At 35.1% G+C, this 26,169-nt stretch overlaps 2 protein-coding genes across 2 annotated transcripts; one reads left to right on the top strand and one right to left on the bottom strand.

Annotated features, from left to right (window-relative positions):
• Positions 1-9,890: 9,890 nt before the first annotated feature.
• LOC126599147 (uncharacterized mitochondrial protein AtMg00810-like) lies at positions 9,891-10,748 on the top strand. The gene has a single exon (XM_050265486.1). The coding sequence runs from the start codon at positions 9,891-9,893 to the stop codon at positions 10,746-10,748; it is 858 nt and encodes a 285-aa protein (XP_050121443.1).
• Positions 10,749-19,281: 8,533 nt separating this feature from the next.
• Positions 19,282-21,045, bottom strand: LOC126600641 (transcription factor WER-like). Its single transcript, XM_050267241.1, has 3 exons — positions 20,686-21,045; positions 20,463-20,592; positions 19,282-19,819 (listed from the first exon to the last, which is right to left on the bottom strand). The coding sequence occupies exons 1-3, from the start codon at positions 20,801-20,803 to the stop codon at positions 19,357-19,359; spliced, it is 711 nt and encodes a 236-aa protein (XP_050123198.1). The 5' UTR covers positions 20,804-21,045; the 3' UTR covers positions 19,282-19,356.
• Between the last annotated feature and the right edge of the window lie 5,124 nt (positions 21,046-26,169).

The following is a 26,169-nucleotide window of genomic DNA, read 5'->3' on the forward strand; positions in this document are numbered from 1 at the left end:
CTGTTCTTCTCCCTCGTAGCATGAACATGGCAAAGAGTGCTAAAACCCTAGTTAGATGGATACTCGTTTAATATCTAGTAAGCGGTCGCACAATCAACACAAAAAAGATAGTAATTGAACAATGGGTAAAATGACACATTTTTTTTCAGACACATCTTTTTATTTATGTCTTTTAATTTTTCTTTGATTTATTCAATTCAAAGACAAAATTAAACATAACCGAAGGAAAGAAAAAGAATGTTCTGAAATCACTTCCGCAAGATCTTTGTATGCAAGAAATTTTGAGCATCTCAATTTGAGGAAGCAAAGAGTCAAAACTTCTCGCAAACAAATACAGCAACCTTGTCGTTAAAATAAAATTACAAAATGAACACATTAAAGTACAAGTTTCAACATCTTGTACGGTTTTCTTCTAACGAGACCGAGAAATTTGGAATTTGGCAAACATATATATATATATATATATTATGGTCTGCAATGCTTCGTCGGAAGTGTGTTGTCACGTTGATCACAGGGTAAAAAGACCAAGACCATTATTGTAACCTTGTAATCATCTGTAACATTTGAATATGTTGGCACAAGTCGAATTTCACTTGGAAACGATGCAGAATCAATAGGCAGATCATCGATTAACACGACGAATTCCCCCGCTTAAGTAACAAAACTTACGTTAAAGACAGTTGCATAGAAATCTCTACAGGATTCGGAAGGCTCATGCTCGAGATTGTTTTAGCATCTCAAATTGTGATCGCGGGATTTCATTGTCTTCTTAACCCTTCGGGACAAAATGTCTTCTGTGACAGTTGCGAGCTTACAGGTCTTGCATTGTGATGCTCCACAAAAAAGCATTAAAGAGAGTGAGTTTTGTATCACGAAAGAGTCAAGAGAAAATAATTGGGGTTTGAATCAAAAGGTAATGGACTAATTAACTTGATAACTTCAAATTCTGAATAAGTTTATCCACCATAATTCTCTGCTTCACTCCAGTCAGAGATTTCGAGTTCATAATTGCATTAGAAACGACAATGATGATTGATGAAAGACGGTGAACCAGCATTGACCTAAATGTTAAAAAGAATGAACGAGTTATGTTTTCAAATAGAAGGGGAGTTTTGGACAACAAGTCTGCAACAATGAAAATGTCCCAACTGAGAATTAAGTTCGGCCTAGTTTCCAAGACCCAATAAAATGCAAGGACAACCCTAATTAAAAAAGAGTTTTACATAAAGGGCATTTATGAAGTAGGGTAATGCTATATATACTAAATTTGTGAGTAATGTTAGGGAAATTAAATTTGGAGACTAAATTTTGAAAATTAAAGGACATGTAAGTTGATGATTGATTTATTAAGCATTGATAGACATGCTCATTTCTATTGGTGACACATCATAAAGTAAGGTTGATGTGTAAAAGTGAGGATAAATTTAAACTCTAAATAAATAAACCAGAGTGCACAACATGATTGGGTGGTAACCCTTATTACAAAACGTGAAGTTCAGTGCATAGTGCAGAAAGATAAAAGTTGTCTCATTCGTGAAATTGGTTCGTTGTCCTATAGTGTTCAGGTCTAATTATGTATTTTTATGTGCAAGTTTTTCTTCACATGTAAATATATTATTAGACTGAAACATAGTATCCAAAGGAGCTTATTTGATCCAAGATTTATATTTTATCTTTCGTTTCCTTTTCATTTGTTACAAGAAATATATCGATCAATTCCGATTCTTTCTTTTCTATTGATTCTATATTACCTTATTTTATGTAAGTTGGAGAATTGTTTTTTAAAGTGATGGAAATGATAAGTGAGCACATGATGTGGTGCATTGGGAATTTGGGATGACTTGAGCAATCAATTTATTGATTGCATCTAGCTAACCCCGGCAAATGAGCCTTGATTATTGATCAATTTTGAGCTGTTGATCAACATTTTTCCTTAATAATTATGATAACTTGATAAGTGTATATCATGTCAATGTCATAAAATGAGATTTCACTTTCATGCTACGTAACATTAGTATTAGGTCCCACAACCTTTACCTTCGTTTCACTTTCGTTCTTACTCCTCTTCTTTCTCCGATTATCCCACAGAAACTTCAAAACCAAAGCAGTAACAAAACAGCCACCTAAAATCAAATAACCCAACAAACTATATTCTCCCAAATAAACCTTCACCATTACTAGATTTATATAGTTTTAATTATGACCGTCCATACTTCGTACCAGTAAAAGCTACGTAAAATGGAAGAATTTTCCCATATAACATAGGCTTTTTTTATTTGATACAATGCAGGCCTTTGAACATTATATTGTCTAGTCGTAACCGAGGACCCCCCGGATAACTTTTGCAGGAAGCACTGGCACACCCCATATGACAAACATCATGTTTCGTAAATTGGTGGGATGAGAGATAAACCAACAGGGGTGATTCAGTGGTTGAAAACAAATTTTAGGCCCGTATTTCACACGACATGTTCTGAGTTTGATTCATGACACTGGTGAATGATGGTGGCTAAAAAAATATTGAAATGCCTCTATGAGTCTTTTCGGCAAAAAAAAAAAAAATAGACTGTCATGGTAAAATCATTTGGAAATATTGATGGTATTCTCTCTTCCTTGTCCTTGTTTCTACAAGTGAATTGTATTAGAAATGGGGTATGTTTTACAACTTTTCCTTGACCAAATACATAATTTCAACATGAATGTGGCCACTAAATTGTGAATTATTGTCCATTAATTAACTGTTGAAAATACTTAACAACGGAAAGGGATCCTCCCAATCACCAAATATGGGCCCTTCAAATTTGATCTAACGGCTAAAAACAAGGGGTCCCTTTAAAAGTTATAATAACTTTTTTAGCCGTTGGATCAAATTTCAAGGGCCCGGATTTGTTGATTTAGGAGGATTTGGTGGAAGGGATCCGGATAGGATCCCTTTCCCATAACAACAATCCACCAATGCTACACATGGATAATAACGCCAAGTATTGATTGGGGCAGTAATGTTATTGTCAAAGTTAAATGATATGATAACTACACATTACATCATTAAACATAAGCTTCTTTTGGAGCAGATAATTATGCTTATTATTGATGGTCTACGATTCTAGATTTTGTAGCATATGCTCATGCTTGTGACATTTTGTTACATTCTTATTACCGTTTTCGTTGATCGTTTTTGTCTGTGGGTATTGGCATAGTCCTCCCACATATACCTTTTTCGTTTACTTTTCATTTATTATCAATAAAATTGGTGGAGAAAGGAAGGGTGAGCAGTTTTTTAGTGTAATGGTTCTCACCCTTTTGACGAAGGGTAGGTGTCTCGCACACCACCATTGCCGAAAAACTAATCTCACATAATCCTTCTCCATTTGAGAAGGAAAAAAAAACAACTACAACTTGCACAATGTAGTTAGAAAATCAAACCGTTTAGCATCTTATGTTGTTTGATTATAAATGAGGTCTAAATTATACCAAACCTAACAGAACAATAAAGAGAGAAAATAAGATGCGTTTTGTCAATTACTTGTGAATGGTTTAGGACCAATTAATCCTTGAAAGGACATGTGAGATAATACAAAATTGGCATGGACTGCTTGAAACTAGAATCTTCGTTTGCATCTTGGAGCATGTCACACATGTCTTGTTGTATTGCCACTAAACATCCGACCAAAAACCATCTCTCTTTCGAAACCAATACCACAAGTTACTTATCAGTTAAGAACCAACCAAATAAGATACTTTGGAACGTTTACTTAAATTGGAATTTAAAATATCTTAATTTTTGAGTTGTCTGCGTCTATTGAAAATGAGTATGAAATCATTTCACTTTTTAACTCTTTGAAAAAGTGTGAGTTTCATTTTGAAACCCATAATCAAATAACTAAAAATCTGAAATCAGTTCCTTTCGTTACTTCATCTATTTTCTAGGTTCATCGGTTCCTTCTCCCATTTATGTTAAGTAAACATGTTCTTCAAGTATTCGCAAAAAATTATGATATGTTTCAAAGTTGCATCAGTTTCGAATAAATAGACTTCTGTTTAGAACTAGTTGGGTTAGCGGTGAAGGCAGGTGATATCAGCTCCCATGCCACTAAAGGAAAGCGAATACCTTTGTCATACACGTACGCTCCTGTTTCTCTTAGGTAGCAAAGTTTTTGCATGCATGATGTACTCTGTGTTGTGACTTGTGAGTCCTGACTAGTTGGTAGGGGAGGGGAGTACAGAGATTCGAATACAAGGCTACTCTCTTTCCCTATATACATATTCGTTTTGCAGCTTTTGAGAGGCTTGAAAGGCATGCAGGTGCCTGATATCTCTGCATTCGTTTATCATTTGCAGCTTGTGCCAATTAATCCTTCTTTCAGTATACACTGCAGATTATGAGCAGCGTTCTTCAACTTTTGATAAAATCTTAAAAACATGAGAATTTGGATTTTTTGGACCACACGATCATTAATAAATATAGATTAGTGATGAAGTGTAGGCTTAAAGGTAACAAGCTAGTGCTTTCCTGCTTGTTCATCGGCGTTTTGCAATAGAGCTTTTTCTGCATTGAGATTCCACAGATGATTACTTAAGAGATGCACAAGTTATACTAGAAAATATCACTTCTTTTTTTTGACAAAGGATTTCTGTACTTACGAATTCATACTCGGAATGCAGATGCAGTGTACTTGCTATATTGACGAGTTTCCGCTCGGTTTAGATAAATCAATTACAACTCGTTAGATTAAATTATCATTAGTACAAAGTTTCATTAAAAATAAAGAAAACTAATAAAAAAGGTTTGAAAATTTTGAGTTTTAATCAAAAGGACAAAAAAGTATTTAAGTGAATAATACCAATAGTGACTTTTTAGAGTAAAAATGTCATTTTCGTTAAAAAATGAACAATATCGATAGTGTTTCGTTAAAACTTCCATAAAAATGCACGAAGGCAATAAATAATTAATGGAGAAGAATCAAGAAATATTCCTAGGGAGACAAATTAGATTCTAAAAACAAACCTTCTTTAGAAAGTGAACATAATGTATACAAGACACGTTTATACAATGTACTATTTTTCAATCCAATGATTTTGTTGTTGAAAGGGAAGTGACATTCAACTTTCAAGCAGGAAAATGGAAAGCAACTTTTTACATCATCAAAAGATCAATTATTTACATGTTGTGGGGATAGCAATTCAAACCCATCCAACAGCTATTTTCCGAGAGGGGACCTTTAGTAGGGTTCCCCTAAAACCCTAAAACCCTAAAATAAGACTGGGGACAAAAAATTGACACTGTATAAGACCAGCGAAATCTATACCCCAGTTAATGTACCTACGGGGGAAATTGCTTTAGTGGGAGAAGGCTGCAAAGTTTGAGTTGTATTTGGTGCCTGAACATTTGACGATGACTTCACCTGTCCATCTGCTACAAGAAAATATACAACCAAAGTTATACAAATAATTGCCAAACTAGGGTCAAATAAAAAATATCAGGTTTTTGTGACGGTGTTACCTTGATTTCCAGTAGTTGCCTCCGTACCTGAAGAGAAATGAGGACAACTCAGCTGCCAAGTCAGCACAAATTAGAGAGATAACATGAAGATAATTAGGAAGTTAGTTATGATGGTTTAAAGTGTATTGAGGAAGATGCAATAGCCTATAAGTACAAGGCTAGCAGAATGTAATACAATCAATCAATTCTTTAGAAATACAATCAACTTTCTCTCACTCATTGTCTCTCTCTCTCCTCTTCAATACATTCTCTTTCTACATTTCTGTTTTTGCATTTCTTATAAACTCACATTTCTTGGTTCTGTTAATATGGTATCATCGCCGGAGGTCGATCTTTGGTGATTTGTTCGCTTTTCCGCTGCATGATTTGTAGTTGTTCGGTTTGTTTGGATGATTTGCTGCTTTTGGTGAAGTTCTTGGTGCTCGAATTATGAAGTTTCAACAACGCGAAGGTTTGTGCACTCTAGCTGTTTGTTGAATTGTGTCAGTGAGTACTTCTTTCTGTTAGATGAAATTCAAGGCCGATTGCCATTATTAATTCGAAATTGTGACGAACTACATGGTTGATAGTCATTACGGGTTGATATATTCTTGCTGATTACTCCATTAAAGGCCGATTGCCGGAGTCTGAAACTTTGATTGAAGGCCGATTGCCATAGTGATTGTAGCTTCTTGTCATTTCTCTTCTTTGAAGGCCAATTGCCGAAAAGGGTTTTGTTTCTTGATAGAATTTTGTTTGTTGAAGGCCGATTGCCAAAGTGAAATTGTTTCTTGATTGGTGGGATTTTGTTGTGTAATCTTGATCTATGTAAGTGTAAAGTGTTTGGTCGAATTTCTTCATTGTGAAAGGTACAAAATTTGGTAATGGTTGAGAATACAATGGAATTGGTGAAAATTGAAGGTCTTCTAGGAATGTTGACTGTGAAATTGCAAGATGACAACTTTGTTAAATGGAGTTTTCAGTTTCAGTCTGTGTTGTGTGGATATGATCTATTTGATTTTTTTTTGTGATAATCCATGTCCACCAAAGTTTGTTATTAATACTGAAACGGGTGTTACGAAAGATATTAATGATGCATATAAGAGCTGGGTTAAAAAGGATATGGCGCTGCTTAGCTTGTTAATTGCAACGTTGTCTGATGATGCAATGGAACACATTATTGGTTGTAAAACTTCTCAAGATGCTTGGACTTGCTTGCAAGATAGATTTGCTTTGCTATTTGTCGCACAGATTAATCAGTTCAAGACTGAATTCTACACGCCACAGAAATAAGCAGATTTAGTTGATAAATTTTTACTGCGATTGAAATCCATTCGAGATCAACTTCTTTCTGCAGGAGAAAAGGTTTCAGATAATGATTTGGTTATAGCTGCTTTGACAAGTTACCACAAGAGTTTGATATGATCAAAATTGTGATCTTGGCAAGAGACACGTCAATTTCATGGAAGGATTTCAGAGCATAGTTGTTAAGTGCAGAATTGGCTAATGAATCCAGAATTTCTTCTCTAACAAATTCTATGTCTACAATGTATGTACATGGTGAAAGCTCTAATTCAAAGAGTAATGGAGGACAAGGAAGATATCAAGGGGAAAGCTCAAACATGGGATCTGGTAGTTATCAAGGAGTCAAAGGCCTTATCCTTCTCAGAATAAAGGGTCTTATAATTCTAACAGATATGCTTCTGGGAACAGTTCTTCAAGGCCATACTTTGGGAATCAATACAAGGGTACTAATGGTTTTAATCAATCTGGATTTAATGTCTCTACTGGTTCTACTTTCACTAATGGTTCAAAACAAGGTAGTAATTGGCAAGGTTGGAGTGGCAATACAAACTACAAATCGATAGTGTCACTTGAATGTCAAATTTGCTCTCGAATGGGGCATACTGCACCAAATTGTCACTTTAGGACTGCCAATTCTCAGAGTATTCTGTATGCTCCACCTTTGATTTGTCAAATATGTGGGAAGAAAGGGCACATTGCTCTTGAGTGCTACCATAGAAACAACTATTCCTATCAACCCTCTGCTCCACCTACTTTAATAACTGTAATGACAACACAAGGATCTCACGAGTTTATTCCTAACAATGAAGCACAACAACTTCATGATTTCAATAGTGCAGACACATAGGTGCTTGATACTGGTGCAACACACCATATGACAACGAATCTGGAAAATTTGATAGAAAGTAAAACATGTTGGATCTGCAGTTCTATTTAGTAATGATCATTTCTTAAATTTAAACAATATATTACATGTTCCTAGTATAACTATGAACCTCTTATCAGTTAAGAAATTATGTCATGACAATGGATGTTGGTTTATATGTGATTATCTTGTGTTTTTCATACAGGACAAGGTTACAAAGGTGATAGCGTACCAAGGAAAGAGTGATGGGGATTTGTTTACTATACCTGTGACAGTATTTTCAAGAAGTTTCTCTACTGCTGGAATGAATAAAGACCTGAAAGCTGGTTTGCTTGGGAAAGTGGTGAAGACATCAATATGGCACAAGAGGCTTGGACATCCATCTAAGGAAGTCTTGTCAACAATGTTAAAAGCTTCTAATGTCTCAGTTAGTATAGATTCATCTAAATCTGTATGTTCTTCGTGTGTTCAGAGAAAAATGTGTAGGCAGTCCTTTGATATTAGACAAAATAATGCAAGTTGTATGTTTCAAAAAGTACATTCGGATGTATGGGGGCATTCTCCAAAGATATTAATAGAAGGATACAGATACTATATCAGTTTCATTGATGAATATTCAAGATTCTTATGGATATTTCCTCTAGTCAATAAATATGATGCTTTTGTTGCCTTTGTGAAATTCAATGCATTTGTTTCAACTCAGTTCAATACTTCAATTAAATGTCTCCAAACAGATGGAGGAGGTGAATACATGAGTAAAATGTTTACTAAGTTTCTGGAATCAAAAGGCATTGTACACATGGTCTCTTGTCCCTACACACCTCAACACAATGGCCTAGCTGAGAGGAAGCATAGGCATTTAGTTAAGACTACACTTACTCTAATGTCAGAAGCTTCTCTACCATCTACATTCTAGTATTACTCTTGTTCATATGCATCATATTTAATTAATAGGATGCCTTGTAAGGTTTTGGGAATGCAATCACCATATCAGAAGTTACATAATGTTGCACTAAATATTCAATACTTGAAATTTTTTGGGACAATAATGTATCCTCTTCTTAGACCATATAATGATCAAAAGTTACAACCAAGATCAGTTCCATGTGTTTTTCTACGATATGCTATGGGATACAAAGGGGTCATTTGCTACAATATTAACACTGGGGAGTTCATAATTTCCAGACACATTATTCATGATGAATCTCAATTTCCATATAAGTTGAAGATAATGTTGTAGAATAAAGGCATTCATGGGTCTCAATTCAGGTCTCAAACACCAGTAATAGTTCAAGTTCTAATACCAGGAATACCAATGCATCAGAATTCATAAGTGAAAAATACTCCTCAGGTTGAAGATGATATGTCTGGTTCTATGTCTCAGGACAGTCTTCTGTCAACAAATGGATCAAGGTCACATGTCTCTTCATCAACCAATGATTCACATCACTCATTCATACATCTTCTTGGTACAACACCAATGCTACCTGTCATAATGAAGCACAATTAGAGGTAATTCTCCATATCACTTCTGATTCATTATCATCACAAGGTTATGATTTAGAAATTGTCACTTTTATACATCTAATGGTTACAAGACTCAAAAGTAGGGCTATAACACAGAAAAGCTATATAGGCTACTTTACTTCATTGTCTGAGTTACAAAGCTTGCAAATTACTGAGGAAGAACCTCTGGTTGCTGGATATTCATTTGTTGACTCTATTAGTGATGTTGTAGAACCATCTACTTTTAGAAAAGCAGCAACTATACCTCATTGGCAGTTAGCCATGCAAGAAGAATACGATTCTTTAAGGGCTCAAGGCACATGGTAGTTGGTTCCACCACCTAAAGACATGTCCATAATTGGTAGCAAATGGGTGTATAAAGTTAAAAAGAACCCAGATTGATCAGTCTCAAGGTATAAGGCAAGATTAGTGGCTCAAGGATTTTCCCAAGAACAAGGAGTTGGTTTTTCTGAAACATTTAGTCTAGTAGTCAGACATATAATTGTGAGAATATTACTGGCTTTGGTTGCAATTAATCATTGGGAGCTAAGACAATTGGACATCAAAAATGCCTTCTTACATGGAGATTTACAAGAAGAAGTTTATATGAAACAACCTCAGGGGTTTGTTGATCGAAGTCACCCAACACATGTATGTCGATTGATTAAGTCTCTATATGGCTTAAAATAAGCTTCAAGAGCTTGGAATTCGAAATTCACAAGTTATTTGCCAGCAATGGGTTTTAAAGCTTCATCATCAGATTCCAGTTTGTTTGTTAAACAAGATGGTGCAGATGTTATCATTCTCTTACTTTATGTAGATGATATAATATTGACTGGATCTAGTTCACAGAAGGTACAAGAAGTAATAACTGAATTAGCTGCAGTGTTTGAACTAAAAGATATAGGCAGATTGACATACTTTCTTGGATTGCAAGTTCAGTACAAAGTAAATGGGGATATCTTTGTACGTCAGTCCAAATATATTAAAGATTTGTTGCACAAGGCTATGATGGACTCGTGTAAACCTGCAACTACTCCATGTAAACCTCATAACTCATTAATACTCAATGAAGAAGAAGTGCTAGCTGATCCAAGTTTGTATGGAAGTTTAGTAGGCTTACTGCAATATCTAACTTTCACAAGGCCCGATATAGCCTTTGCAGTGAATTTAGAGGATCAGTTTATGGTATCACCTACTGAAATGCATTTTGGAGCTGTTAAACGCATATTAAGGTTTCTTCAAGGAACAATGCAGCTTGCAATTACATTTTCAGCAAACACAGAGTTAGGCATCACAGCCTTTAATGATTCAGATTGGGCTGCAGATTTTTTAAATACCAAAAGATCTGTGATTGGCTATGTTGTGTATATTGGTTGTAATCCAGTGTCATGGCAATCCAAGAAACAATCTTCAGTTTCAAGGAGTTCAACAAAGGCAGAATACAAGGCTCTTGCTCACACAGTTGTAGATGTTGCTTGGATTCGAGCAATTCTCCAAGACGTGAATGCATTCCTACCTGCACCTCCAATGATCTACTGTGATAACAAATCAGCTATTGCAATAAGTGCTAATCCTGTGTTCCACTCATGAATCAAACATTTGGATACGGACAATCATTTTGTAAGGGAGTGTGTACAACAAGGAGATCTCATAGTTCAATACTTGTTTACTGATGATCAAACTGCTGATATCCTAATTAAAGGTCTTCATAGTCCACTCTTTCTCAGACATTCATACAATCTCAAACTGGGAACCCCAATTGAGATTGAGGGGGGATGTTGGCTGAAGAGAAATGAGGACAACTAAGTTAACACAAATTAGAAAGATAACAGAAAGATAGTTAGGAAGTTAGTTACGGTGGTTTAAAGTGTATTGAGGAAGATACAATAGCCTATAAGTACAAGGCTAGCAGAATGTAATACAATCAATCAATTCTTTAGAAATACAATCAACTTTGTCTCACTCATTGTCTCTCTCTCTCCTCTTCAATACATTCTCTTTCTACATTTCTGTTTATGCATTTCTTATAAACTCACATTTCTTGGTTCTGTTAATAGAATTCTCTCCCCTCCTAATCTTTCTTCCCTTTCCTCTTCTCCTATTTGAACGGTTACGATTAAACGTTAGCATCTTATATTGATTTTTTTATAGAGAGATTAAGACAAAAAGGAAAGTATGAGAGGAGAAGACGGAATGGAAGGGGATTCAGAGAAGAGAGAATCCTATTCATGTACCTGAAAGCGGGCCCTTCAATTTGCAAATAGACAATATCAAACACGAAAAACATTGAAACTCGTCAATTGGCATGGACTGCCTGAAACTATAATCCTTGTTTGCATCATGAAGCATGTCACACGTCTAGCTGTAATGCCACTAAACATTCGACTAAAACCCATATCTCTATCGAAACCCATACCACGAGTTACTTATCAATTAAGAACCAACCAAACAAGATACTTTTGATGTTTACTTATATGTTAGAATTGAAATTTGGAATCATCTTATTCTTAATTTTTGAGTTTTCTGCGTTTATTTAAAATGAGTCGGAAAATCATTTAACCTCTTAACTTTTCAGAAAAGTTGAGTTTCATCTTGGAAAGAGAACCTAATTGATCTGATTACTTTCTTTAGTACTTCATCTTTTTCTTCGGCTCCTTCCCCATTTATGTTAAGTAAACATGTTCTTCAAGTATTCACGACAATATATACTATGTATCAAAGTTGCACCAATTTCGAATAGTAGTAGAATATTTTTGTTTAGAACTAGTAAGCTAGCAAGGTATTTTGCATTCATGATGCACCTTGTGCTGTGACTTGTGAGTCGTGACTAGTTGATAGGGGAGGGAAGTACAGAGATTACAAACCCTACTCTCTTTGCATATATATATAGTCGTTGCAGGTTTGGGAGGCTTGAAAGGCATGCAGGTGCCTGATATCTCTGCATTTCGTTAATCATTTGTAGCGTGTGCCGATTAATCCTATTTTACAACATACTGCAGATTATGGCAGCGTTTTTCAATCGGTTTTTTGCAATAGAGCTTTTTCTGCATTGAGATTCCCCAGATGATGATGACATAAGAGATGCATTAGTTATATTATATATAGCAACAATATCACTTCTTTTTTACTAAGGATTTTCGTACTTACGAATTCGTATCGTTCTCAACTAGGGTTTAACTAAATCATTAAAAATTATTACATTGAGTTATCATAAGTATAAAGTTTCATTAAAGATACACCAAAGGCGATATATCGTTCTCTTTAGGAATCAAGAAATATTCCTACATACAGACAAGTTAGATTCTAAAATAAGGAAAGAGATCCTCTCAGGATCCCTTCCACCCAGTTCATCAAGTCTACCCATCCGGACCATTGAAATTTAATTCAAAGACTACAAACAGGGGATTCTTTTAAAATTTATAATAACTTTAGCTGTTTAATCAAATTTCAATAATCCAAATGGGTGAACTTGATGAATTTGGTGGAAATGATCCAATGATGATCATTTTCCCTAAAATAAAACCTTATTTAGAAAGCAAATACAAAGTATACAAGACACCTTTCTAAAATGTACTATTTTTCAATCCAATAATTTTGATGTTGAAAGGGTAGTGACTTTCAAGTAGACGGAAGGAAAGCAACTTTTTCCATCCTTCAAAGATCAATTATTTAAATGTTGTGGGGGTAACAATTCAAACCCATCCAACAGGTATTTTCCAAGAGGGGAGCTGTAGTAGGGTTTCCTTAAAACCCTAAATACGATTGAGGACAAAAAATTGATGAGGTCAAAGGCTGAAAGGCAAGCCTGCTTGCCCAGAATGAGGATCCTTTCCAGATCCTCTTTTTAAGGATCTCAAGAATCTTTCAATCACATTCATTAATTATATATCGTACGGTAAAAAATCATTGTAAATTTTTTATTTAAAATTAACTATAAACAGTATCTGATAAAAACTGACCGCATGATGTACAATGAACGGATGTGATTATAAGATCTCCGAGATCCTCACCAAGATAATTAAAAAATGATCCTCGCAAAGAGGATCCGTAGAGGATCCTCCTACTAGTAGGAGCCAAGACCTGGTTTGATCCCTTTACAAAATCATCTCTCTCTCTCTATCTCCCTATCTCTCTCTAAAGAGTTTTCTGTCCCTAGCTCTTCCTCTTTGGTCCTTGTTACCTGGTGTAATACAGAACAAAACGTTCATGTAGGCCATCACAGATTTCCTATCTTTTACGTACCTTTTTCACCCACCTTGATTGGATTGTAAATCTCATAGAAATATGACAACTACTATGTGTTCGATTTCAACAGTACAATAATTTATTTGCACATGCACAAAGGAAACGAGAGAAGTAGACGAGACTTGCATTTTAGCTTCCTCATATCAACAGTAAGTTTGTAAACGAACAAAAATTCTGAGTCACTTGGCATGGGAAAGAAGATATAAGCCACCACAAAGCTCGATGCTGGGAAGATTTTACATGCACTCGAAGATATATTTTCACTCTTATAAGTTATCACACTTATTACATGATTTGCTTAGCTACTTAAGATATTCTTGCATGTAACTAGAGACATCATGTTTATGACTTTATAGTACTTATTGTTGAGGGTAGTACTCGAATGAATAAGGATGTGCCATGTGTTAACGATCGGTTAAGTTTGTTAGCCAAGTTGTTAGCCGAATTAGTTAGGGTTAGTTACTAATGACTTGCTATGCAAGTAATTGATAGCTAGCTATGATATATAAGGATTGTAATGATCTCATACAGTGTAATGAAAAATATAATCTGTTGAAGCAATATCTATCTCTTTTTTCTTCAATCTTCTCTCTTCTTCTCTTTCTCTTTATCTCTGTAAGCTTCTGCAACTCAGTGGTTTACATGGTATCTTTGCCTGCATAGCTGATCGCTTATTCATCGATCTTGGCTGCTTCCGCTCACAGCGATTAATTGCTGTTTCTTTCTCTCTCGCCTTCTTGTGACTCCAAGATTTTTTCTTTCCTTCTTCTTCGTCTGGTTCTTGATTGCACGCAACATGCTCGATATAAGTCTCTTGCCAGTTTCTCTTTTGATTTCTTCATTTCTCGCAACAATGGTGACTTCTGCACAGCTATCAATCGCCTATTACTTCTTTGATTTCAACTGTATTGACATCAGTGACAGTGAAGCTTGATGATACGAACTATTTGACCTGGAATTTTCAGATGCAACTTCTTCTCGAGGGACATGGCCTCATGGGGTTTGTCGATGGCTTGTCTCCGTGTCCTCCACGATTTCTCAAGGCTACATCATGCAACTCAAAAGCGAATTCAGGCAATTCTTCTCCTTCGGTTGAAAGTGATGATTTCAAGATTTGGAAAATGCATGATCATGCATTAATGCAATTGCTCACAGCTACTCTTTCATCTCCGGTTGTTTCTTGTGTGATTGGGAGTGTTAGCGCTTCTGATATGTGGACAAGATTGAAGGAACATTTCTCCACAATTACTTGTACGAGTATCTTTCAACTCAAATCCGATCTTCGGACTATCAAGAAAGGTGCTGATTCAATTACAACATATATGCAGCGAATCAAAGAAGCTCGAGACTATTTAGCATCTGCTGGTGTTTTGTTTGATGATGATGATATTGTTATCCTTGCTCTTGATGGTCTTCCGTCTGAATTTAACACTATTAGGTCCATTATTCGAGGAAGGGAATGTGATCTCCATTAAAGATTTGAGGGCTCAATTGCTTGCAGAAGAAGCAATGATTGAAAATGCTTAAGCAGCACCATCATTTCAGACTGCAATGGTTGCTGGTACAAATGGGGGTCAATCAAAAGGGTCTTCCACTCATCAAGATTCGCTCTCTGGTGGTACTTACAATCATCAAGGTGGTCCATTTCCTTATAAGCCATTTTTCAACAAGAATAAGGGAAGAGGCAACCCTCATTATGGTTCAAGATTTGGAAACAGGCCACCTTACAACAATGGAGCTCCTAGCCTTCTTGGATATTCTCCACCAAGACAACAGTTTTCCAACAACTCATTCATATCACCTTGCCATATATGTGGTAAATTTGGTCATCTTGCTGACACTTGCAGATTTAGAAACGTGGATGTTTCAACTCTCAATGGTTGTCAAATTTTTGGCAAAAAGAACCATAATGCGCAATACTGTCATTTCAGAAATGCCAAAATCCAAGGTCACTCTCCTCCAGTGACTACCATGCATGCCACTACATAAGTATGGCTTACTAACTCTGGAGTGTCAATCACCATAAGTATGGCTTACTAACTCTGGAGCAACAAGTCACATGACTGCTGACTTGAATAATCTGTCTCTTGCCACTCATTTCCCTTCTAATGAGATGATTCAGACAGCAAGTGGAGAAGGTTTGCATGTATCCCACAAGGGTTCTACCATTATGCAGACTTTTTTTCAAAACTTGAAACTTAATTATATTCTATATGTTCCCAAAATATCTCAGAACTTGCACTCAGTACGTCGAATTTGTCTAGATAACAACTGTTGGCTGATCTTTGATGCATTTTGCTTTTGGATTCAGGACAAAGCCACATGGAGAATTCTGTTCAAATAATCTGTCATTCCATTTGAAATAGTGCACAGTGATGTATGGGGTCCTGCACCTTGTTTGTCTATTGAAGGGTTTAAATTATATGTAACCTTCATAGATAAATGTAATAGATTCTGTTGGATATTTCCAATTGTTAATAAAGCTTCTGTTTGTGATACATTCATTAAGTTCTACAACTTTGTGTTCACTTAATTTTCAGTCTCAATCAAGACATTGCAAAGTGATGGTGGGGTGAGTACATAGGAAAACAGTTTCAAGACTTCCTTATAGCCAAAGGCATCAAACATCAATTATCTTGTCCCTATACACCAAAACAAAATGGACTGGCTGAAAGGAAACATTGTCATATCATTGAAACCATTATCCCTTTTACAAACAACTCACTTACCTACAGAATTTTGGTCTTTTGTAGCTCAAACATCTGTGTATCTTATCAATCGAATGCCTTCTTCAACCTTGAATTATAAATCACCATTTGAAATGTTGTATGCATCTGTACCTAATGTACATCACTTAAAAATCTTTGGTTGTGCATGTTATCCTTTTTTAAGACCTCTAAACACATTAAAGTTACAACCTCGAACCATCAAATGCATTTTTCTGGGATATGCATCAAAATATAAAGGGTATATATGCTATGATGTTATTAAAAATAGGGTGCATATATCTAGGCATGTCATATTTGATGAGGAGGATTTCCCTTATAAGGAACTCAGCTCTACACATGATTGTCCTATACTGTCACCATCACTTTCAGTGTCAAATCCACGAGTTGTCACACCAAACCTAGAAAATGTATTGGTAGTTCCACGACCTAATACTTCCTTCCCTTCATTTTCCAATGCACCTAGTCACTCAAACATTGAACCTATTTCTTCTCCCATTTCATCTGGTTCCATGCCATCTATCCCTACCTTATTTCCTGAGTCAATACCACCTCAATCCATTATTGCACATGAACAGAATATCTCAGCCTTAGATCCTGTGGTTCCTGAATTCCAGCCTGAGAATCTTTAAGTTGTTTTATCCATTCCTCCATTGAATTTGCATCCTATGCAAACAAGATCAAAGAATGGTATCATCAAGAGAATGGCATTGTTATCTACTATGCATAAGAATGGTGGTGTTGATCTGAACACTATAGAACCTGCAACTTATAAGTCTGCATTAAAGAGTTCAGTGTGGACTGAGGCAATGAGACAAGAACTTTCTGCATTGCACTCTCAGGGGACATGGAGTTTGGTGCCCTTACCACATAACAAGAATTTAGTTGGATGCAAATGAGTGTTTAAAATCAAGAAAAATGCATATGGCTCAATTGGGAGATATAAGGCTAGGCTTGTTGCAAAAGGGTTCAGTTAAGAGGAAAGGATCGATTATGGAGAAACCTTCAGTCCAGTTGTTAAGCCTACTACTGTTAGGCTTGTCTTAGCTTTGGCCGCTCACTATGGATGGTCACTGAGGCAATTAGATGTGAAAAATGTCTTTTTACATGGCATATTGAAGGAGGAAGTTTACATGTCACAACCTCTTGGTTTTATTGACCCTCATTATCCAGATTATGTATGCAAGCTTCACAAATCTCTATATGGGTTAAAGCAAGCTCCAAGGGCTTGGAATGAGAAATTTACAACCTTTCTTCCATCCCTTGGTTTCATCTCCACTTATGCAGATTCCTCCTTATTTGTCAAACAAACTAGAAGTTCGATAGTTATTCTACTTCTTTATGTTGATGATATTATTATCACTGGTAATACATCTTTAGTGATTAATAAGGTAATTGGTGCCTTGACGAAAGAGTTTGATCTTAAAGACTTGGGGCAGCTTCATTATTTTTTGGGAATCCAGGTTATATCACAATCAGATGGCTTGTTTCTGTCTCAAGCAAAGTATATAAGGGATCTTTTGGCCAAGAGAAATATGGAAGACTCCAAACCTTGTGCAACACCATGCTTGCCTTAAAACATATTGGTACTTGATGATGGCAAACCGTATAATAACCCAGGATTATATAGGAGTTTGATTTGAGCATTGCAGTATCTTACATTCACTCGACCTGATATTGCATTTGCGGTGCATCAGGTGTGTCAATTCATGCAGAATCTAATGGAGCCACACTTTACTACAGTAAAACGAATCCTTCGATATTTGAAAGGCTCAGTTAACTTAGGAATCAAGTATGTTAAAGGTGATCTAGATGTGAGAGCATTTTCTGATGCAGATTGGGCTGGTGACCCCAATGATAGAAGATCGACAACTGGGTTTGTGGTGTTCTTAGGCTCCAATCCTATATCATGGTCCTCTAAAAAGCAACAAATTGTCTCACGATCTTCCACGGAGGCTAAATATAGAGCATTAACATCCACTGCTGCTAAATTAGATTAGATCAAACAGCTACTGTCATTTCTGTAAGTTTCCATTCCCTATCAACCAGTGCTCTATTGTGATAACATGTCAGCTATTGCCTTAACTTGTAATCATGTTCTTCATCAGAGAACAAAGCATATTGAAGTGGACGTTCATTTTGTTCAAGAAATAGTGAATAAAAAGCTGTTGACAATGCATTTTGTTCCTTCTACAGATCAATATGCAGATATTTTCACAAAGGGGTTGTTTACTCCTCTCTATCAAACGCTTTGTCACAATCTCAGCCTTGCTGCTCCTACTGCTGAGCTTGAGGAGGGATGTTGAGGATAGTAATCGAATGAATAAGGATGTGCCATGTGTCAAAGATCGGTTGAGTTTGTTAGCCAAGTTGTTAGCCGAGTTAGTTAAGGTTAGTTACTAATGACTTGCTATGCAAGTAATTGATAGCTAGCTATGATATGTAAGGATTGTAATTATCTCATACAATGTAACGAAAAATATAATTTGTTGAAGCAATATCTCTCTCTTTCTTCTGCAACTCAATGGTTTACACTTATCACATGGCCAATCTGTCGTGTACATGTTGCATTGTTGTTATAGTGCAGTTCTAATTTTAATTTTTTTAAATGTGAATATGACGATAATTCAACTTTAAAGTTATCAATATATATCGTTATTGATATATCGTCAAAAATGCAGTTAACCTTAACGTTATATATTTGTATATATTTATTGGTCAAGCTTAAAATTGCAGCACTTAATCATATAACATGACTAAGGGAGTGCGTATAGCTCTATGTATAAGTTGCTGGAAAAAGATCACATACCAAAACGTGAACACTGATTGTAACAGAACCTTATGCCACTGGCAACTTCTGCTGGACTCTGACTCTTTCTGACTTAACATTTATTTTTGTCGACTTGTCCTGATGTGAATGACTCTTGTCTTTTTATTACAATTAAATATGCAAAATATATGATACGATATCAACAAAAATTATTAGGTTAATTCATGCTTAAATAATAATTTAATCATTAATAATTATGTTAGATGAGTATAAAATTTGATTTAAATAGACAGTCTTCTTAGCAATACTCATTTTAATTACATTTCGTTGATGGAATCTGCAGATCATCAAACATTTTCACTGTAATTGGAATTTATAACTATTTAACAAAATATAATTTAGATTATTGAATTAGTGTAAATACAGAATTAAGATATACAAAATATAATAACAAAGTTTACAAATAATTATCAAATTGAAAAGGGTAGTAATCATCCAGAGTAGGGTCAGATAAATAAGGGCTATATGGATTAAGGTCATCATTGTGAAACCAAAATGAGTAGTCATTACTCATCATCGTCGCCTCCGACATGCCACAAAAACCAACCTCACTTTTAGAGCCAATGTGGTTCTGGATGTTCATCATTTCCTCATCAAATCCATCAATGGTAGCTGCAGCTTCATGATCACCAGAAATATTGGAATTGGAATCGGAATTAGGAAGTGGTTGCAACTCGGAGTTTGACTCTGATGAGGGTATGCAGAAATTATTTTTTGCTCGTTTTGAGTCGGAATAAGTCTTGGTTTTTGTCTTTCCTCTTTTTGAACCGACACCGAGCTTCTTGCTCAAATGACTGTTCCAATGGTTCTTGACTTGATTGTCGGTTCTCCCAGGAACACGGCCAGCAATCAAAGACCACCTAATTAGACAAGAAATAATCATCCAAGATCGAATATCAACTTGGAAACTATATACAAATAGAACCGGAGGAACACTAAGCAGATAATAAACTATGATTTATATACGATTTATTGTCTGTTTAGTATTTTCAGTTCAATTCTCAAGTAAAGTTATTTCTTTTTGGTTTTTTGTGGGTTAATTGGCATACTTGCAAAGAAATATATGCATGCACACATCAAGTGTACAACTGTAGTTGTCCAGTATTAATTACGATGTACTACACTACAGAAAATAATGGTGAAAAATTAATTGCAGTGGACGCTTCCCAGTATTATTTGTTGGGACTTGGGATCCACAATGGAACGCCAAGAAAGGTATTCAACAGTGATTACTCAAAAAACATTCAACAGTTATAGTAAAACTTTTGCAGGAAAATTGAAGACCGAAAGAAGCAAGTTAATCATGCAGAAATCATAGATTCCCACCAACCTTTCGCATATGTAAAGTTGACATGCTTAATTACTACGTACTAATTGTTCTGCTTGAACTGCAATTACAAGTTTCTGCCTCCATCTACCGGTAGGCTCGTTTATTTTGAAAATTTTCCGAGATTAATTTGTTTCCTAAATTATTTTGATGAAAGAGCTAGGTTATGGACGAACCTGTTGCCAATGAGGTTATGGAGTCGAATGATGAGATCATCTTCTTCCTCCGAGAAGTCACTTCTCTTCACGCTGGGACTTAGATAATTCATCCACCTTAATCTGCAACTTTTGCCGCTCCTCTTCAATCCTAATGCAAAGTTAAACATGCATTAATATACATGTTTGTGTTATGAACTTAATTACCCAAATGATTATATATTATTATGTGGTAATTAATTACCTGTGACTTTATTGACACGATTCCACTTGCCTTTGCCATGCACCCTGATGTAATCCGTCAGAATTCTGTCCTCCTCCACTGTCCAAAGACCTTTCTTATACTCATTCCCACCTTCCATTTTTGCAGCTCTTGCAAAGCAGGAAAGCACGAGAGAGAGAGAGAGAGAGAGAGAGAGAGAGAGAGAGAGAGAGAGAGCTTTTGTTAGAAGTCTAATGAATGCGGTGGCTTATCTGACGGATATGTGCTTGTGCTTATATATATTAGAATTGCATTGGTCTATTAACTATTTTGAAATAAGAAAAGAAATTATACATTTATACTTCTGCAATAATGAAAATTATTATGATAATATTTTGATTTCTCTCTCTTCTCGATTTATTCCTACCTAGTCCTTCTGATGGTGTGGAGAAGAAGGAAGAAATAGGAAGAGAGTCCAAATGAAAATGAGATTCAACTTGTATGATTCATGGAGTTCTTGTAGTCACGTATTTTATTTTCTTTTCTAATCCTTAGACATTTGAGGATAAATAAAATATCAAATTTTGGATTACAAACATCAAAAACATTTTTTTATTTTAAAACACATTTTGGAATTGGGGTGAAATGGAGGAATTACAGGCACCACCACCATGAACCCGAACATCACCAGAATGCTCCAAATCAAACTAATGACCTTCACCTGTATTTAGATCCTTTAGAGCCTTTAGATTTAATCCAACTATTGTCAAAGAAAACTGAATAGTTATTGGATTGCATACTCTTGAGTATTGTAGATAAGTTTATGGTTGTTGATGTATCGTGGTTGCTTTTTTAAAAGTGTAGTTACCTGTATTGTAAAAAGCTGTTATGCAGTAATGTATAATGACTAGTTTTTTACCACATGCTTACGCGTGCGACATTTCAGCTTTTTTTTTCAAAGAAAACTGAATAGTTATTGGATTGCATACTCTTGAGTATTGTAGATAAGTTTATGGTTGTTGATGTATCGTGGTTGCTTTTTTAAAAGTGTAGTTACCTGTATTGTAAAAAGCTGTTATGCAGTAATGTATAATGACTAGTTTTTTACCACATGCTTACGCGTGCGACATTTCAGCTTTTTTTTTCAAAGAAAACTGAATAGTTATTGGATTGCATACTCTTGAGTATTGTAGATAAGTTTATGGTTGTTGATGTATCGTGGTTGCTTTTTAAAAGTGTAGTTACCTGTATTGTAAAAAGCTATTATGCAGTAATGTATAATGACTAGTTTTTTACCACATGCTTATGCGTGCAACATTTCAGCTTTTTTTTATTTTTTTATTTATGCTTTTTGTCTGATAAAATACTATTTATAATCTATTTATAATCTTATTATTTTGTTTTTAAAATTTTACTTTTTTTAGTTATTATTGTTTTTTATGAAAATATATTTTAGCAAAATAGTAAATTTATTACCCCACAGCCCCACTATGTGGGTGGTTTGGTTTTTTTTTTTTTTTTTGTTAATTTGTTTTTTCTTTTGAAACTTAATGAGAGATGGGAAAATTTGAAATTATAAAAACTTCATTCTTTGCGTTCTCCCTTATATATACACCTGACCTTATATGTTATAAGTAGGGAGAGAGAAAAAAAAAAAAAATATATATATATATATATATATATATATATATACATATTATCAAATCATCACATCATCACATCATCACATCGATTATGTATGGACGGGAAAAAGCTATGGCTTCTGTGGCAAACGGACCAATTTACATATTATCAAATCATCACATCGATTGGATGCCAGTGTTGTCATTACCAAAGTCGTCAGTCTCTCACCTTTATCTCTTTCTTTTTTCTTTTTTTATTTTTTGTCAGCTTCTTTATCTCTTTCTCGAGGTGCATACACACATAGACGTAGAAGAAGCTCCAGTATTTGGCTGAATCCAATTAATGAAGTTTTGATCCTCTTGGCATGTATGGACAATGTAAACATTATTGTAAGGCCAACAAAATATTGGTAAGGTATCCCATTCATCATTAGGAGCAGTGGCGGATCTAGGATTCTTACATTGGGTGGTCCTAACCACTCAATGTAAAACGTCCAAAAAAAGAAATAAATGATAAACTTACAAAAACTAAATAATAATATTTTTTCATTCATAAATCATGGTAAAAACAAAGCTAGGTCATCATGAATAAAATCCCTTCTTCTAATTTGTAAATACTTGCCACTTAGTACTACGGTCTAATGGTATTCTTCTTCACTTGTAAGTGAGAGGTTTTAGGTTTAATTCTCGCCAAAGACGAATTTGAACCATATTATTGCTATCTCATTGTGAGGCTAAACCCACCCCTTCCCTCTTAGTGTAGATAATATCAATTGTTCAAAAAAAAAAATTGTAAATACTTTGATAACTTTTCACAATTTTACGGAAAAAGAAAAAAAAAAGTTTTTCTTTTGTTAAATAGAAATAAAGGTAATGGTTCCTATTAAGATCATGTAGTATTATTGTATTAGTAGAGATAGAGTATACAATTCAAGTAAATCTGATTTCTATGAAAAAAAATGATTTAGATGTAATTTTCAAAATACGGGATTCTTGGCACATAAAATAGGATTCACAACAAAAAACCGCGCCTTTAACCATTTCACCCAATAAAGATTTAACCAAAAAAAAAAATACATAGAGATTATAAAAATTAAAAATAAAATAATAAGAAATAGAATAGTAGATGAGAAAGTGCTTTTTAAAGGTCATATTTTAGTATCAATGGTAAGCCTATGTAGCAGATAAAAGAAGAAAAAAAAAGGAGTTTCAACCTTCTTCCTTGCGGGAAAGTTGCAACTCCTCTACCTCCTCCATGGATGCAGTGCACCAGAATTTTGATTGTACCACGGTCCATCCATAACTATGTCATTTAACAAAATAAATTTCCTAGGCGGAGCCCATATAGTCCTAAGCATGAATCTGTCCTCCCTATTGTAATATTTGGAGGGTCCCCGAAGGATCTTCATAGGCGTTTGTCTGGCATCTGGGTGGTCCTAGGACCACCTTGGTCCCTATATGGATCCGCCACTGATTAGGAGGAAGAGAAAAAAAAAATTAACCTCCCCTATTATATTATAACAAAGCTTTGTATATCTGCATTATCATATTATAATGGTACTTAAACTATGTTCAAATTGATTATTCAAATATTTAAGGTTAATCAATTTGCCAGAGACGTCTTAATTAATCTAATGATATTTCTCTTTCAAATGTTAGAAAGAGTTTCAAAACTCAGCTCTCCGTGAGTTTATTTCTTGTGAAAATCATGGAATTGCAATCATAAAGCATTTCTAAGAGCAAGAAATGTTCTTCTCATGGACATGTATGGCAGAAACACAAAGACAAATCACATAAAAATTCAAAGTTCTCCATGAAAAAAAAAAGACAAAGCACATGCATGAAAGGAATATAGCAGCTATATATGTCCAGACGTATGTTCAAATATGAAAAAGAAACCAACGTGACACAGATGGATTACCAAATAACATAAAGAACAAAAAATAATCTATGTGATACACACATTGGTTTGTTTCAGTATGAAGACAAAATTTGCGTATTGTCTTTTCCTACACACAATATTAATGGACTATTGTTCTTTTGCTGATCAAATACATCGTGTACAGTCTCTTTCCATCGATTGAATCTCAAACCTTATATTACTTTCAAGAAAATATGAAAAATAAGGGAAAAAAATCTTTATATATCTTGGTTAGGCTTATATTCGCATGCATGAAATGGTGATACATTTTCGTTTTATATATGTTTGTTTAACTTTCACTTTTTTTGGTCATGCTGGTTTTTTTGCTTATATGTTCGTTTGCATGAATGTTTTAACTGTGCACACAAATCTCTAGGCAAACCTTATGAATCATGCGTGACGTGTGAAATGAGAAATTTATTATTGTACCCAAAACACGAATGGTACAGTACTTTTCATTATATAAGTGGAGAAAAATTTTATTTTCTAAATTATTAATTTTTTAACATAAATATTTCATCATTTGTATAATAATACTTGGCATACCACTTATGTTTCAGGCGGAACCTCTCCCTTAAAAAATGATGTAAGAAACTGAATAAGATTTTCAAATGTTGGGCAGATGATGATGGACTACAAAATTTCTGGATTTTGCGTGTACTTTTTCAGTTCTCTGAGACTATCTTTTTTCCAACCTATTATTCTTGTTGGGGGAGAGAATCTGATTCTGGGGCTAGTACTAACTCACAAATTGAGTTGAGCTAGTTCTGCTGCTGCATAATGGTAAAAGGCAATAATTTGATGTATATGAAATATATAATTTTTATGTTAACCGAAGAATTCACAGTACATATGAGATTCAAAACCCAGGTGATATACAATTATTGCTCCATTATTTTTGCACTTTCCAGTGGAAGCTAGCTAGCCTCTGATCCCACTGAAAGTGACTAAACCATCATATATTTTTCTACGAAATAGAGATCCACTTGGTAGTTTCTCTAAAGTTTTTACATAAAATGACTTGGTTCTTTTCTTGATCATACTTCCCAAAACTTCCACCGACATATTATATTCAAAAGATACTGCTTGGTTTCTTAATGGGCCCTAGCTGTGTGATACATATGCATAAATATCTTGTCAAAAACATAAAAAGACAAATTTTCACACATGTGTTAGACTGTTATTTACATTCAAACGCCTAAGTATGAATGGCGTTTTCAAGAAACGAAATAACGAGCCAAGTATTTTTTCCATAATGTAATGTTTCAAAGTTCGCATGCATGCATGCAGCAGAGATCATAACCTGCTTGAACTAGTGGCACTTTTCAGAAAATAAAAACGAGAATCCACCAGCATTCAACTGAGTCGTCATAAGCAAAAAACAAGATCCAATATGTTTGGTCCGAGTGCAGAGAGTGGGACTACGCAAACAGGGAATGTACTTTATAAAACCATAATTATGTATCCTGACTTTTGTGTGGAATTCGGATCCTCGTCAGATTCTCTTTTTCTTTGTGTGGACTAACACAAAGGCACAGTGAGCGAGAACCTCCGGCGACAAATTCACGCCAAACTTCCAATGTAATAACTCAGAGAACTTGCACTGGGAATTGGATCCTCTTCTGAGCTTAGGATGAGGATCTTCCTAAGCAGTTTATCCAGGTTGTTGAAATTTGATCTAACGGCTCCAAACAGGTGGTCCTTTTAAAATTTATAAGATGACCGCTAGAAGCCGCAAGTTTCAAACCTTCAAGTATAGTTTCAGCTTCCACTTCTAGTGGATTGCCCTTCCAGGCGCCATCTACATTAACTTTGATCATGGGATATGTAGGAGGGCACCATGCAACAACCTGCACTCCATGCACCGTACAATATCTAGTTAGCGGTCGCACAATCAACACAAAAAGATAGTATTTAGACAATGGGCAAAATGACACCCTCTTTTTTTTCGACACATCTGTTTATTTATGTCTCTTAATTTTT

The sequence above is a fragment of the Malus sylvestris genome, chromosome 14 (genome assembly GCF_916048215.2).
Source record: "Malus sylvestris chromosome 14, drMalSylv7.2, whole genome shotgun sequence".
Classification (NCBI taxonomy): Eukaryota; Viridiplantae; Streptophyta; class Magnoliopsida; order Rosales; family Rosaceae; genus Malus; species Malus sylvestris.